Source organism: Meriones unguiculatus, chromosome X (assembly GCF_030254825.1).
Source record: "Meriones unguiculatus strain TT.TT164.6M chromosome X, Bangor_MerUng_6.1, whole genome shotgun sequence".
NCBI lineage: Eukaryota > Metazoa > Chordata > Mammalia > Rodentia > Muridae > Meriones > Meriones unguiculatus.
The window spans coordinates 18,277,791-18,293,595 of record NC_083369.1 but is presented as its reverse complement, the minus strand read 5'-3'; the positions used below and the strand labels follow the sequence as shown (position 1 = coordinate 18,293,595).

At 42.6% G+C, this 15,805-nt stretch overlaps 1 protein-coding gene across 1 annotated transcript in view; it reads right to left on the bottom strand.

Annotated features, from left to right (window-relative positions):
- Positions 1-15,805, bottom strand: part of Hdac8 (histone deacetylase 8) — a 208,230-nt gene that overhangs the window by 9,263 nt on the left and 183,162 nt on the right. Inside the window, exon 10 of the mRNA XM_060375392.1 lies at positions 12,234-12,339. Within this exon, the coding sequence (XP_060231375.1) occupies positions 12,234-12,339 (106 nt within the window). The remainder of the gene's footprint in view (positions 1-12,233; positions 12,340-15,805) is intronic.

Genomic DNA, 15,805 nt, shown 5'->3' with positions numbered 1-15,805 from the left:
CCAAATGAAATCCTAGGATCACAGGTGTGGTCGTGTCACTTTTATAAACCAGGGTGCTTATGCTCAGGCAATTCTTTCTCACGGCGATCTTAGTTGAGCCTAACAGTTACTGCTTTGATGGCTGAATCTGTAAACTGTAGGCGGCAAGTGACTGGCAGTGCAGGCAGCCGTTCGCCACCTCCAAACGATGCTTTCCGGAACTTGAGTGTAAGCGCGTAGGTGCATATACACATAACAAAGTGGATGAAGGATCACCACCCCAGTCTGTTTTAGAGATGTGACTAAAAATCTTGGTTTGGGACTGCTTCCTCTCTGGTTGACTGATTTTTCAATTGATTTGTATTTATTAGCTAATGAAATTAGAGTTGTAAAAATGATAACAGAAACACAATAAATCTCTCCCACAACTGGCTGTTTCTGTGTTACTATGGTACATTCCTCACTTTGATTACTTCAAAGTCTATTATTTTGTTTTCAATTATTCTGTTTTTCTGGCACTGGAGAAAATCAATTTGTTTTATTTTCTCTTATTCATGCACTCAATTATGCTCTTCGGGCACATTTAATCACTTTGATGTTTTCATTTTATGGCCCGTTTCTAGGCACTTCAGCTGCTTTGCTGCCAACGGGCAAGCAGGACTAATTTGCATGTCATAATAGACTTGAAATTCTAACTCAATTTAGAAATCTCTATGAAATCCCCCTCCAAAATATGCTTGGAGCTACAAAGAGGCACAAGGATGCACGAACACGAGGGTCCATAAAGATACTTTCCTTTCTTCAAAGGTTGTGGCATTTTGGTGACTGTGGTGGGGAATGTCCCCATCCAGTAGGCTGCATGTCTATGGAATCTGCTGCAACTTTGCAGAGAGAATCTTGTTGCAGCTGCTCCTAGGCGGCCAGGCTCCTGAGTAGTGCCTGCTTACTTTGCAATCAAATGACCCTCAGTGCTGAGCTCTAGACAGCTCTGACCTCAGGTGGCTAAGGAGCCTCTGTGGAGACCAACAGTTGTCAACAGTTAGACATTCCAGAACCCTGAGAGGCTTACCTTATTTTGTCTAATAACTGCCTACCTTCCTTTTGCCCCTTGATCATTTTAGCACTAAGAACTGAAGAAGACAAATGTAGTGCCATAGCTTGAGGCATGGACTTTGGGAAGACAAATACAAAAATGTTTAAACATATTGGGGCTGCTGGCTGCTCTTGAAAAATTTTTGATTTGTTTTGTGCAATAATCAGCTTTACCAGGCAGAAGAAAAAGAAAATGTATTTCTTCTTCTAAGGATTAAGCACAATCCTCACCTTCCCAGGTGAAATCCACATCGCTCCTCCCATGCCCTTTCCTTTTCTGTGGCCTTGTACAAGGTGATTAACCCTTGAAAGCCTTGGTTTCCTTACCTATTAAATGTAACAGATACTTTAGAGACAGCTGTGTGCCCCAAACTTCAGTACTGCCAAGATTTTTACCTTATTTGCACAGAGAAACCATTCTTACATAAACTCATCTTTAAACAGTGTTATCATAAGCAGTAATAGACTGAAAGGTTTCAAGCTAATGAGATGGCTCAGCAAGGCTTTCAACCTGATTTTGATCTTCAGGACCCATCTGATGGAAAGAGAGAACTAATTTTCCCAAAGTTGTCCTCTGAACTCCACATATGCACTGTAATGTGTGTGCACACACACATGTTAAATTAAGCATAATACACTTTTTAACTTGAAAAAGTTTCATGTGGCATCTTTACTTCTAGTATACATTAATACACACAATAAACACACTAAAGCCATTCCTTCCATGGGTCTTCAACCATGCCTCTGCTTTCATCTAGAATATTCTTCACCTTATTTTGTACAACTTCACTCACTTTATTAAACTCTTAAGATTCTGTCTAAAAATGGTGCTCCTTTGAATTAATTAATCAGAAATCAACAGTAAATATTTGTTTATTTGCTCACAGTGTATTTGTTTCAGTAGAATAGAAGCTTTATGATGGGCAAAGTCTGTCTTCATTTTCTTAGTCTATCTCACTAGTGCCTAGGGTAGCTTTTGGTACAGTGTGTGTGTGTGTGTGTGTGTGTGTGTGTGTGTGTGTATGAAGAGCTGAAATAGAAAATTAGCCTATCGATATCTTGACTCCTCTTTCACTTCTGTTGAATTCCAAATAGACTCTCCATCACTTCTACATCACTAGAGGTCCCATGGGGGAAAAAAAAGGCCAGCTATAAAGCCCAGTGTGGTAGTACAGGCCCATAACTCCCAACACTGAGGAGGCAAAGGCAGAAAGGTTGAGTTTGAGAGGCCCGCCTGGATTACAAAGGGAGGCTCTGTCTCAAAAAATGTGATTCTTCCTTCTTGACAAGGTATAATATCAATAGAGTTCTATTGGAAGCATGAATTTGCACTTATGCTAAGCGGCAATGAGGTGCCTTTCTTTGTTCTCAAATTATTACTGCTGGCTTACTGTAGAACTCAGATGTTTTATTTGATTAAAAATTAAGGTGGGGGAGGCAGGGAACCAGACCTAAACCTATTTTAGTAGAAGCTAATCCTTGGTGGCACAGGTCTGTAATCCTAACACTGGTGAAGGCTAAGGCAGAAGGATTGTAAAGTCAAGGCCTGCTTGGACTACAAAGAAAGTTCAAGATTAGCTTGGGCAATTTAATATGACTGTGTGATGGCTATTCTTGATTGTCAATTTGACTATACCTGGGATTAATTAAAACTGAAATGACGGAGCACACAAACCTGTGGGGTATTTTTAAAAATTAAATCATTTGGAATAGAAAGATCCCTTTCTAATCCAGAAGGGAAGATGCACCTTTAATCTAGGCCACACCTTCTGCTGGTAGCCTATGTAAAGGACACTGAAGAAGGAAGCTTGTTTTCTCTGTCTGTTTGGATTCTTTGACTTTCCACCAGTAGACAGCCATTGTTGGACCGACCATAGCCTGTAAGCCATTCTAATACATCCCCTTTCTATATAAATATATGTATGTATGTATGTACATATATATTTATTCTTTAAGTTCTCTTCCTCTAGAGAACTCTGACTAATATAGACCCTATGTACACATGTCTTCTCTCTATCTGTTTCTCTCTATGTGTATGTATGAGAGAGAGAGAGACAGAGAGAAAGACAGTGAGCACTTTCTTCAAAGAGCACAAACAACAATAGCAGTAACAACAAAAGTTGCCTTTTCTATTTTCTGCAAGAGATAATATAGAATTGGTGTCAGTTCTTCATTTCAGTAGAATTAGGATTTTCCATTGAAGCTATGTGGGCCTTGAATTTTCTCTTGCAAAAGGCTTATCATTTCTATGTTGATACTATTATGGTGAAAATATATTCTAAGTAATTTCAGTTATTTTCAATTGGTTGAAAATAGTTTTATGGCGCAGCCTATGGTCCTATCTTGGCGTACGTTCCTTTAGTACTTAAAAAATGTGTATTATATTGTTGTTTGGAGTAGCCTATAAATGTCAGTTTGAGCCTATTAGTTGATAGCACTGTTGAGCTCTTCTATATACTGGTTCTTTTCTGTCTACTAAAGTGGTTGATGAGAGAGGGATGCTGAAGCCTCTAACTCTAATCATGATTTTTTTTTTCCTGAAATGAGGCAAGCATTCTATTGCCGGGTAATATCTTCTCAGCCTACATGATGCATCTTCTATTTCCTTGGACAAGACAACCATATCAGTTTTCCTTCAAGAATTTCAAGATACTGCTGTTTGAGGCATACACATTTTAAATTGCTATATCTTGGTGTGTGTATATATATATATATATACAAAAACATATATATATGTGTGTATATATATATATAAAATTGCTGTATCTTTATTCTATGTTAAAAAATGTTAATGAAGAAAATGAAAATCCAGCTGTATATGGTGACTCAGGCCTGTAATCCCAGGTGTGTAGGAGACTAAGGCAGGAGGATTGAAGCTCCTTAGACTGCTTGGGCAGTCTAACAAGAGTCTGTCCCAAAATAAAAGTGAAAGTGGCTGAAGATGTAGCTCGGTGCTATAGTGGTTGCTCTAGCATGCATAAGGTCTTGGGTTCAATATTTAACATAGCAAAATTAACAAGAAGAAAGAAAAAGAAGGAATAATAATAGCAGTAATACTATGAAGAAGAAGAAAGAAGAAGAAGATGATGATTTGGATCTAAAAGTTGAGAACTTTTTAGGCTGGAAGACTCAGCATGGCAAAGATGTCAATTATATCTAGAAGAAGCATCGGCTTAACACAAGTCCTTTCTAAATCACATCAAAATTATTTCATAGAGCTATACAAGGTTATTCTAAAGTTTACATGGAAAGGCAAAAAACTGGGTTAGCTTAATTTTGTTTTGCATTTAGTTATCTAGTGTGTATATGCATGTGTATGTATGTGTGTGTGTGTGGAGGTCAGAGGATTACTTGCTGGAGTCATTGGAGTAAAACATTGCCTCAGTGTTTCTACCACATGACCACATGGGTCAGAGGGCTTGAACTTAGGTCATCAGGCTAAGTGGCAAGAATCTTAACCTCCTAAGACAGTTGATCAGCCCTAAATAATTTAATTTTTTAAGACACGTTCTCACTATGTAGCACATGCTAGCAATGTATTGCCAATACTCCTGCCTCAGCCTCATGAGTGCTAGGACTGCAGGTGTACACCATAACATCTGGCCTTTAGCTAAAATGATTTTGAAAATGAGGAATCCTTCTGAGTATAGGATTTATCATATAGCTATGGCACCCACAAGCATGAAGGAACAGGTTTATAGATCGGTTGAGCAGAAGGCAAAACCTAGAGAGCCTAAAATTCTTGCTTTAGAGTGTGCGGCATTTTGGAGAAGGAAGCATTTGGATTTTCTACCCTTTTGCAGGGCAAAAGAGGATTTACATTTTTGACAAAGGATGATCTGAATTTCAAGATAAATAGAGCACCCGAGAATTCCTAAGAGTTATCTAGAAGAAATGGCACTTGAAACATTTAAAATACCCTCCAATTCATTTTTGAAATGGTCTGTATGTGTGGTGGCCATATTTTATAATCTGGAATTGGAAAATAAGATCTAAAAATAAGAATTAAAGTTCTGACTTTTTGGACAGGTCATATAACTCCTCTACAACTGAGTTATACCCCTAGGTTTTACCATCTTTTTCTTGTCAGTCTTTTTTTCAAGACAGGGTTTCTCTGTGTGGCCTTGGCTGTCCTGGGCTCGCTTTGTAGACCAGGCTGGCCTGGAACAGAGTTCTGCCTCCCTGAGCGCTGGGATTATAGGCATGTGCCACCATGCTAGGCTCATTTTTTTCTTTAAACAACAACACCAACAAAAAAAAACAAACATACATTGCTTTTTTTCTGACTGTGAAGCAATATGCATTCATGTTAGAAACTGAAAAATATAATAAGAATAGAGAGTAAAGAAAAATTACTCATAACTTTAATCTTCAATAACAACTGTTAAAGTACCTTGGTAATGTATCATTGAAGATGAAGCTAGCTGGATATGGTAGCACTTCCTGAGAAAGAAGGATCATGAGTTTGAGGCCAGCCTGGGCTACACAGTAAAACATTGCCTCAAAAAATGTTATCCTTGAATATAACTACTACTATCATTTCTTTTGGGTGTTTTTTTGTGCATAGTCACATACTCACATGTGTATTACATACATTTATAAAATTGAGACTTGGTGGCATTAAATAATTTTGTGGTGTTTTTTGTTTGTTTTTTTTTTTACTTAACATATAGTACTTGTGTCACCCAAGTATTTCCAAAAATTTTCTTTGTAGTTGGTTGCAACAAATTTTTCCACATAAAAATATCATGTTATAGTCTCGTTCTAGAACTTAGAATGGCTTCCACTCTTTTTTTCTATGTGATCTGGACTATTCAACCTAAAATTCAGTCCGTGCAGCCAGCTCTGTCCTCTGCATCTATGATTCCCTTGCTGACTATCACTTTTGTACCCTGCTCTATTCAAATCCCCCAGCCCTCAGGAAATAATCTCCCTCAAGTTTTACTCTCAGCTGCTTCTATGCAGTTTCAGCCCTAGGGTATCTCCATCCATCCAAGGGGTTTCAGTTTTGTGTTTTCATCCAGATTTCTCAATTATTCACAGGAAGCAGAGATCATGTCTTCAGCTCATGAAGTGCTCATGACACCAAACACATGGGAGGTTTCAAAATGAGTTGAGCTTTAATGTGAAGACAAATCCGATCTCTTAAAACTTCCCTGATTCAGAATGCATCCTGGGAGCCCATGAAGGCTAGGAGGGGATTATAAATAGGAACAAACAGGTGAGGGATGATTAGTAGGCATGACAAGGCAATGCTACCAAGTGGAGGCTAGCCACCAGGCCTGGATTCAAATCGGGAGTTCACTGTTTGCTGCTCTGTGACCATAAGCATGGTAATGTGTTACCTGTGGTTATGAGTCTCCTACTTCAGAAGGTCGTACATGAGATAGTATATGTGAAATACGGAGTGCAGTGAGTGTGTGGTACTCTTGCAGTTAGTTCTTACCTCTTGGTTTGAGGTAGAAATTTCCAGTTTTTGTAAGTAATCTGTCAATGGCCTTCACTTCCTGGTATGCTAAATTTAAGCTGCTAATGTATTATTACTTTGGGAATACCCTCCTTTTTTTTTTTATTAGAATTTGTAAACATTTTAGCAGGACTTATTTTGTAACTTATTTTGCAACAACAACCACAGCGAACTTTTCCATTCCTTATTTCTTTAGTAAAGCAAAGACAGGCATCTGCTCAGTGGGAAAGTGTAAGCAGGTGGCAGGCTCCTGGAGTCTGATGGGGGATGGGGAACGGAGACAGAGAGGGCAGGGAACAGGAAAGAGGAGATAAGGGATAGACTTCACAGAGATCTTTACTCAAAGCCAGGCAAACTGGCTCAGGATTTCCAGCACAATCCTGCTCCAAAGTCCTTCTAAATAACCCTAAAGCAAATGGTCAGTCTGTCCTTGGGATCAACTCTGCCTCATCACCCCTCTTCAGGCTTCTCAGACAGCAAGAGGGGGTGTGGGGTAAGCCTCCTATCTATGGGGTAGTGTCTCTTCAGGCATAACTGCTTTGAGCTTAGAGGCTCCAGCAGTCCTTGAAGTCTGAGTCCCATTGCCAACCCATAGGATACTACTAACTACCTTCAGACTTCAGGCTGCAGTGGGGGATGGTGGTTCTTTCTGCTTCCCCTTCACAATAGTTCTCGTAAGAATATTAGGAGCAGGTTGCGAAGGGTCTCAGCATGTGGCTGTGGAACTGGAAAAAGCAGACTGGAGCTGGTGGCCATAGTATACGAGACGTGTCTTGGAGCTGTGGAGCTAGCTCCTTCTGTCCTGCCCTCTATTTAGCTCAGAATGGAGTTCAAAAGTCCAGATTTCAGTTGGGTGGGATCTGATGGAGCCCTGGCATCAGTGGAGGTCTGGGGAACACTAAAAGGCATAGATTAGGGGCCAGAACTTTAGGGGTTGCTCATGGACACTTTCCTCTTGTTTCCAGGGATTTTCAGGATTTCGGGTGCTTTGGATCAGCAGTACGGAAGGAGCAGGGTGAGCAGTGTAGGGGTAAGATGAGTTCCCTGGGGTTGGGGCCATTGGATAAAGCACATAGGATAAGGATTGTGAGTAGATTTGACGGGGCAATGCTGCCAAGGAGAGGCAGGGAACCGGAATGGCCAAAGAGCCTGACTGCAAAGTTCCCACTGAGATAGACCTGGGTTCAAAGGTCTGTGCTACCCCTCATGACACACTGCGAATCAGCCTGGAAGTGGTTAGTAAGTACTTGCTGAATGAAGGAAGGGGACCTTGGCTAAGAAGTCACTTGTTCTCTCTGAGCCTTAGTTTCTTCATCTAGAAGAAACACAGTAAATATTATTCTTATTATTTCACCTGTGTTTTCTTCCCCTCCCCCCATGCTTACATCAGTCTGTTTGTCCCTCCCCAGCCTGTCCTGTACAGGCTGCTGCACTGTCAATGTTCTTCAGTAAGGACTGCAAAGGGCAGGTATGCCGGGGCCTTGTTCTTTCCCCTTACCTCCTCTTCCTCTTGATACTACTCTTTTCTTTCCGCATCTCAGGACAAGTTTGGGGGCTAGTTCTGGAAACTGAGCATGTGTTGAAACCTCCAGTTGTAATTCCACGTCATGCAACTGCACAGTGCACCCTCCCCTCTTTTCAGAGGGTTGGGTCTGGCTGAAACAGGAAGCTCAGAGTCTCAGGTGGCCCCTACTTGCTTCAAATGCCATCGGTACTGCAGAGCAGCAAACCTCTTACCTCTACCCCATTTCCCCATGCTGAGCTAGCTGGGCCCCTCTGGGGACTGATCACATCAGCACTGTTCCAGCTCTGGAAGGTTCAGTATGAGCTAATTCCTCTGGAGTATGTTAACCAGAGGAAAGGCAAACAACTTCAAGCATGTGGAGACGGGGCAAGGACGATTTCACACTAGTAGTCATGAACTGTGTTCAGTCATGCACTCTCTAATATGGACTTTCTTGGGAGCAGTGAAATGTACATTTAGGGTAGTTCATTGGGGACAAGAAGGAGAGTTTGTGAAAAGAAAAACAGACCTTTTCTATGTCTAAAATGTGTAGCTTAAGTTGACTCTCTTTTTATTTTTGTCTTTTTTTTTTTTTAAGACTGATGGGCAGAAGAGATGGGTTAAGTGCAATTTACATCTGCCTCTGCCTTTAGTTCTCCTGTGGCATGTACAATGTGTGAAACTCTGTAAGATGAATCTTCTGGGGTTTGATTTCCAGTAGGCTAAAATCTCATTATTTATGTTTCTAAGGGATTGAGTGAAAGAACAGAAAAGAAAAAAACAACAGAAAACAAAAACCCAAGGCTGAACAAATTCAACTAGACTAAGACCTACTGGGGATAAAGTCTCTTGCACAGTGGCTGAATTCATCTATCCCCTTCATGTCCTCTCACCTTCCCTAAGCAACCTGTGACTGGCACCCTGCTCTTGGTTTTAATGGGACGGGGGAGGCACAGTGAGGAGCAGCCAGTGTCACCGAGTTTTTCATATGCAAGAACAAATGACAGTCTTGAAGGCTGGTTAAGGAAATCTTTCAGAATACAGAAAACTCAAAAGCCTTTCCACACTGACCATTGTCATGGCAACACACTATCTGATGGCAGCCTGCGTAACCAGGCTGAGGGGCACCTGGTTATGCAGTATCAGTATAGCAGGTTAGCTTGGCCATTTTGAGTAGCATTTGCACTTCTTTCTAGCCTCAATTCTTCTAGGTTGAGCTGAATTTTTTTTTTTTTTTTAGTTCTGGACTCATGTGCTTTGTTAATTTGCAGGGCTAGGGACGGAAAAACTACAAAAGAGAGTGAATGGAAAACCTGAACATTTCTAGTATTCTATGTTCACTGTCTGTGCTGCCCACCCTCCTGGCTCTTTGTTACCCATTCTTATTGACTTCATTTCTCTTTGTGTCTGTATCATTTCTTTCCTATACTCAGGATTCCTTCCTCACCCAACACGGTGACTCATCAGCCAATCTAAGCTTTCACTAGATCCTTTTCATTCTCTCTGTGCTGTCATTGCAATGTAGAGTGTCTGGAATTTTAAGGTTGAAAGGAACTCTTTCCCAAGGCAAGAGGAGTTCTTTCAGCCAGGTGATCCTCTATTCCCCACCCTCCATCCCTAGTGACAGTCATCATTCTCTTCTGGACACCCTGTTCCACTTTGGACAGCTCTAATTGTTATAAATTCCTCCTCCTAATGAAAGAAAATCAGTCATTTTATGACACCCATCCATGAAATCATCTCTATGCCCTATAGCCAGATAGAGACTCTCCTGCTCTGTGATGGCCTCACAGAGAACCGAGGCAGATCTCATTCCTCCCCACCCCCACCCCCAAGTTTTCTCTTCTCCAGAAAGCACCAGCTGCTAATCAGACCTCTTGGAGCTTGGGCTCCAGTACCTTCCCCAGACGGGCTGAACTCCTGTAACATGTTCCTATTTATCTAGAGCTGTTTTAAAGTGAGGTCGATAGTGCATTAGCATTTCTGGAGGCCACCTTGACCTGGTGACTTATACCAAACTCTGTGTCAACTACCATCTCTAATTCTCTTTTAGACAAAATGCTGTTAAGCTGCATCTCATTTTGCTTGCATGTAGTCTCTTTTGAGAACCAAGTTCCTGGCTTAGATGCTCTTTCCCTGCTGAAATTCATTGTGTTACTGTATGAATTACTGCCTTCACCCGCTAATACACTTCAAAAATTTGACTTCTGTGTTCTCCAGGGTATATTCTTTTTGTTTTAACTAACCCTCAGCATCACCTTTTATTTTGAGTCACCCTCACTTATTCCTTCCTCACTTAGGTTTCTTTTCTAGATCATTTCCCTTTGCATTACCTCCCGCAATTTCATTTCCCCAACAGTGAATGTCACCACTGTGTGGAGTGATGTGCCTGGGAATGTGCCAGGGAGGCAGGGACATACATACATGTGCACACATAAGGTAGGAGCAGGTGTGTATGTTTGTGTGTGCGTGCCTTGGGTGCCACCAGAATTTAGAGCCTGGATGGGAGTATGTCAAGAGTAACAAGAGAAACTGGTTCAGAATAAATCTCAAGGAAAACAGGGACTGTGTTCTGGAGCAGAAGGAAGCCAAGGATGAGGGGTGCAGATATCCAGTCTTTATCCAGATTACAGCACAGTGAGAAGGGCCAGCAATAGAAGGAATAAGAAGGTCTTAAGGCTTTGAGAAGGGAGGGAGATGTGTTAGAAAGTGAGATCTTGTAGAGTTGGTAGCCATTAGGAGATCAGAGGAAGGTGGTTTGATACATTAGAGGCAGAAGGTTTGGGTTACAGGACCTTACAAGGGGCAATGAGCTGTGAGTGTAACTGTGAGAGTCTATGGCTCATTAGCATAGAAAATTGTCTCAGGTCAAAGGAGCCCACGAAACAGTCCTTGCTACAGGCTTTGCTGTTGTCATCAAGTACATTCTGAACATAACCTTCAGTGAAGACCGTCAGAATATTGCACATTCCCTTAGATGAAGCCCAGCTTTGAGCAGGTCTCTCTTCAGACAGGATTACACCCCAGGGAGGGGTCCAATATGAGAGTATTGGCACCATATTTGTCATTTTATGAATAAAGAGAATTTCACTTTTTGGGGCAGGCAACATGATACCTTTGGCCTCTTAACTCTGCTAATAGGATCCAAACACACACCCACATACACACCCACACACACACCCACACACACACACACACATAGTTAACAGGAAAATTATTGCTTTAAATACTTAAATGAGAGATGAGAAGTGTTTCTTTAAAAAGGCAGCTAAGAGGCTGGGAGGGGAGTCTAATAGAAAGCTAAGGGCAAAGACCTCCAAAAAGCAACTGGACTATATAGCCATGACTACCATTCCTCTCTATCCTGGGGACAGAATAATTTAATTGGGGGTTTTATTCCTGAGTTCTAAGAGCAAGGCTGGAGCCTCCTCCAAGATCATCAAAATCCCTGATTAGTCACTGGACTTCTGTAGACTTGCAAGGCTCTCTTAGACCATGTTACGGAAGTGTCTGGGGGCCGGGCATGGTGGTGCATAGCTTTACTCCCAGCACTTTGGGGACAGAGGCAGGTGGATCTTTGTGAGTTCAAGGCTAGCCTGATCTACAAAGCTAGTCTAGTAGTCTAGGACAGCCAGGGCTACACAGAGAAACCCTGTCTTGAAAAACAAACAAACAAACAAACAAACAAACAAACAAACAAACAGAGTGTTTGGGGGGAGGAATTTCTTTCCTATCCCAACCCCTCAAGTCTAAATTCACCTGAGTTTCCCTCAATTTAAAGAGCAGTTTTTCTGTTTTGCTTTGCTTTTTTAGTATTGGTTGAACACTGAGTGGTAGGCAAATGCTCTACCACTGAGACACATACCCTAGGTCTTAAAGATGGTTTTACTATTGGCCTTTTCAAAGAAAAACCCTCTCAGAATATTTTAGAACTGATTTTCTTTTGGAAGTTCCTTAAAGCTGAACCTTTTGTTCTTCTGAAGGTGACATTAGCCAGCCAAGTGACAATCTCAACTAGAGGGGCTTGTGTAGAATTTCAGCTACAAGATGTTAGGCTAAAAAGAGGTTTCCTTTCCAAGTCAGTGGAATGATTAGCTGCCAAAAGACAAATGGTATTTGAAGAAGCCCCCAGCGGCAGGCCACCACACACTGGGTGGAATAAGGAGGGCAGGACTGGAGGGTGGTGCTCACCTTTGATGTAGTCGAGGATTTGCTGGATTCGTTGGGGCTCATTGCGGTCTGGCCGGCAGCTTGGCGTGATTTCCAGCACATAATCAGGACCATATGCTGTGAAAAACTGTAAGGAAAAGAGAAAGGCCAAAAAAACAAACAAAACCACATAAAACCTCCAAACCAAACCACATACAAACAGAGCAATCAAAAGAAGTTCACCATTCCTCACAACGCCAGGGCAGCCTCAAAGGGCAGAATGGCACGATGTGGCAGGAAGCTCTGCCCTGGTAGTATCAATGTGCTCACTTGTTCAGACATTCAGTGACAGCCACTGTGAAGTTTGGGAGCTTACTGTCACGGGTCCCTCTGCTTGGGCCTCAGCTTTTTAGCTCCAACCATAGGTCTTCATGCTCCCTGTACTCTAGCATGCTAGCTCACTGCGTTCTCCCCATGCTTCGCTCTTCCTTAGAACTCACTGCTTCTCTGAACTCCCAATCCATGCTGTCTGCAGAAAAAAAAACCTCTTCACCTTCCAGGCACAGCTCAAATGCCAGCTCCTTCACAAAGCTGTCCTTCGTTCTCTGCCAACCTCCACAGCATTCTGCTGATGTCCCTCTTATGGCCACTATTCAGATAGACAGTCCTTGCTTGCATGTCACTTGCAGGTCATAGTGGCAGTTGCATGGAAGGCTATAAAGATGCATGAGCCTTCCATGAGGGTCCTCTGGGTGCTCATAAGCATCGGACAACACTCTCTTCTCCGTACTGGAAAGGAGCTCTCTGAAGGCAGGCAGTCCCTGGGTTTTATTAATCTCTTGGCCTCACAGCCCATTAGCTTTTATTGCCTTGGATTCCCTGCTCCAGGAATGGCAAATAAGTCTACTAAGACTGCTTCAGTTTTTCTTTCTCTATACTAAAGTTTATGCTTTTAAATTCAAGGAATCAAAATAAAGCCTGGCAGATTCTATTTCTAGCTCACTAGATGACTCTCTTTGACCTTTGGGAAGTCACGATATCTAATTTAGCTTCTGTTAGGGCCCACTTGGGGAAAAAACACTCTGGAACAAAGGGAATCATTCAAATGGGATCAGTGTTTGAATGAGAAATATTCAAAGCTACGATTTGTTTAGTTTTTTTTTTTTTTTTTACAAAAATAGTATTTGTATGCACTCTCTGGAGAGAGCACGTGTGGTCTTGAACACGATGTGACATTGTTAGGTGCTAAGTAAACCAGGGAATCCAAATTCCCTGAAAACAACAGAACAAAACCTCAAACAGTATAGCAGGCATGAAAACAGGGATCTCGATATGCTGTGACTCTGATGCCACTCAAAAAGCCTTCAGTTACTGCCACTGTCATTTACATTATCCTTGTTAGGAGTCTGGATGTACACCTGGCACTATGGGAGATATTGTGGAACAACTTCAAGAGATTCTAACAATGTCTTTGCAGAATCCATGAGATTAATTTCATAGGGACATAGCTTTTGCATACTGTGAAAGAAAATCCTATGTGTTTAATTTAAAGGAAACTTCCCAAGATTGTGCTAGAGTTTCTCATGCCATGTGTGTGAATGGACCCAGAAAGGGAGACACACTTAGTCCTCACCAGAGATAATTACTCTGTGATTCCTGGCACCCCAAATTTCAGAGATGGAAGCTACCTTGAGTAGAATCATCTTTACCAAATCCCAAACAGAAAAGCAGGGTTACCTGGGGTAGGAGACACATCTAGAAACTAAACACCCCATCATGGTGGAAGAAACTGGAGAAGCACTTATTTTTAGCCAAGGAGGGCCCCTTAGTTCAAGTTGTAGAAGAGAAGGCTGCAAACAGGTGTGGCGGCCTCTTCTCCTGAGAAGTGTCAAGTGATGTGCTCATCTTATGGGAATGGAAAAGGCAGGCTTAGAGCCACAGAACACAGGCAGCTGCATCAAAGCAGCCCTTTGTGGAGACCCACACCCTTAGCATCAGAGTACTATAAAAATATATGAGGCAGGGTGCCTAGCTGAGATATAAAAGGAGTGACTGCTGTCTTCACGTGCAGAGCTGACACCGAGGAGCTTTGGTCAACAAGGCATGCTCTAAGCTCTTTGTCTGGAGCCAGGGGTCTGGGAGAGCACGTTCTCATTTGAGCGCCTACTGTGTGATCACCTACCTTTCCCTACTTCAGTCCTCTTTGACAAAGAGCATATGGTTGCTAACCACACGGTCGGCTGGAGCCAGAACTGCCGGCCATGTGACAGAACAGCTCTACTCAGATTAAGTCTCTTATCCTGGCTTCATTTGCACCTGGCTTTAACTGATTGAACCACACGCATTGCGCAGTGTCATCAAGGACCCATTCTTTGCTGAAACAGACTGACTGCAGGTAATAGCCAAGTCTGGCTTTCCATGCTAATCAAATACGGTTTTCCTCAGGTCCTGCTAGTTGCACTATTCTCAGCCCTGGGGGGGGACCCAGATGGTGTAAGAAAGTCCCTGTATTGGAAGCCAGTTATTCACGGCAGCTGTCTGCTCCCAGTCTTTGAGGCTTGGCTTGGGTGAGGCCAAGTGAGCCCACAGGCTGTATTTAAAGCCTCGGCTCCTGTGTTATACGTTTGCACTTGTTGTGTCCTCTCTGCTAGACTACAAACTCTGCCATGTTCTCTTTGCATAACCCATAGAGCCCAACTCAAGTCATCAGTTTTTCCCTTAAATGTATGCTGAATTAAGTTCATTTGCTAAGGGCTTATCTAGGTGTTCGGTTAACTGTGTGGGGTAATTCAGAGTCACCTCAGCACAAACAATGTTCCTGGGCTTTGGAGGTAATGTGACAGGGTGGAAAGAGCACCGGTGCTGGGGTCAGAGACAGCTGGAATTTGGCGCCTGGATTTAGCTGTGTGTCTGGGGTAAGCTTGTTAATATGTTTCATCATTTCCACCCCAGGGATGAATAATGCTGACCTGTTTGGGCTGTTAGGAGATAATATCTATCAAAGGGCCTAACTTGGAGCCTGGGATATAGTAGGACTCTGATAAATGTGAATTCTTCTCTCCTGGGGGCAAGAGGCCCTTGTTTAACTCCGTCTCCTCTATAGTCTGAGGAATGTTGGGTGAAGTGCTCAGGGCTGAGATATAGAAAGAAGAGCCTGTTCTTTCTTCCAGACCAAGTCTTCTGGCCTCCCTACTTGCTTCAGCCACTGGATTAGCCTAGGGCCAGCCAAAAAACTGACTTTTATCTCATAGTTTCTGGTCCTAGGGTCTTGCAACTTGTTACTGTTGGTTGAGGTGGAGAGTAAAAATGATCACGGTACGCAAAAAAGATGTTGAGGTGGAGGGATTTGGCTAGCCCTAGAAATAGCTCATGGCTCCACCCTGCAACTGCCCTCCAGCCCCAGGAGGAAAGGAAATGGGCACACTGCAGTCCCATCCAGGCAGGTGGGTCAGGAGATGAAAGGGGCTAGCCAGCCTTCAAGGGAACATACTGCCTTTGATCTCAGCAAAGGAAAAAGAAAGGTGCTAACCCCTCTCCACCCCTTCCCCTTTCCCTGCCTCACTCCTTTTGCTTCCTGGGCTTCAGTTGAAACACTGTTGAAAGGGACATGGTAG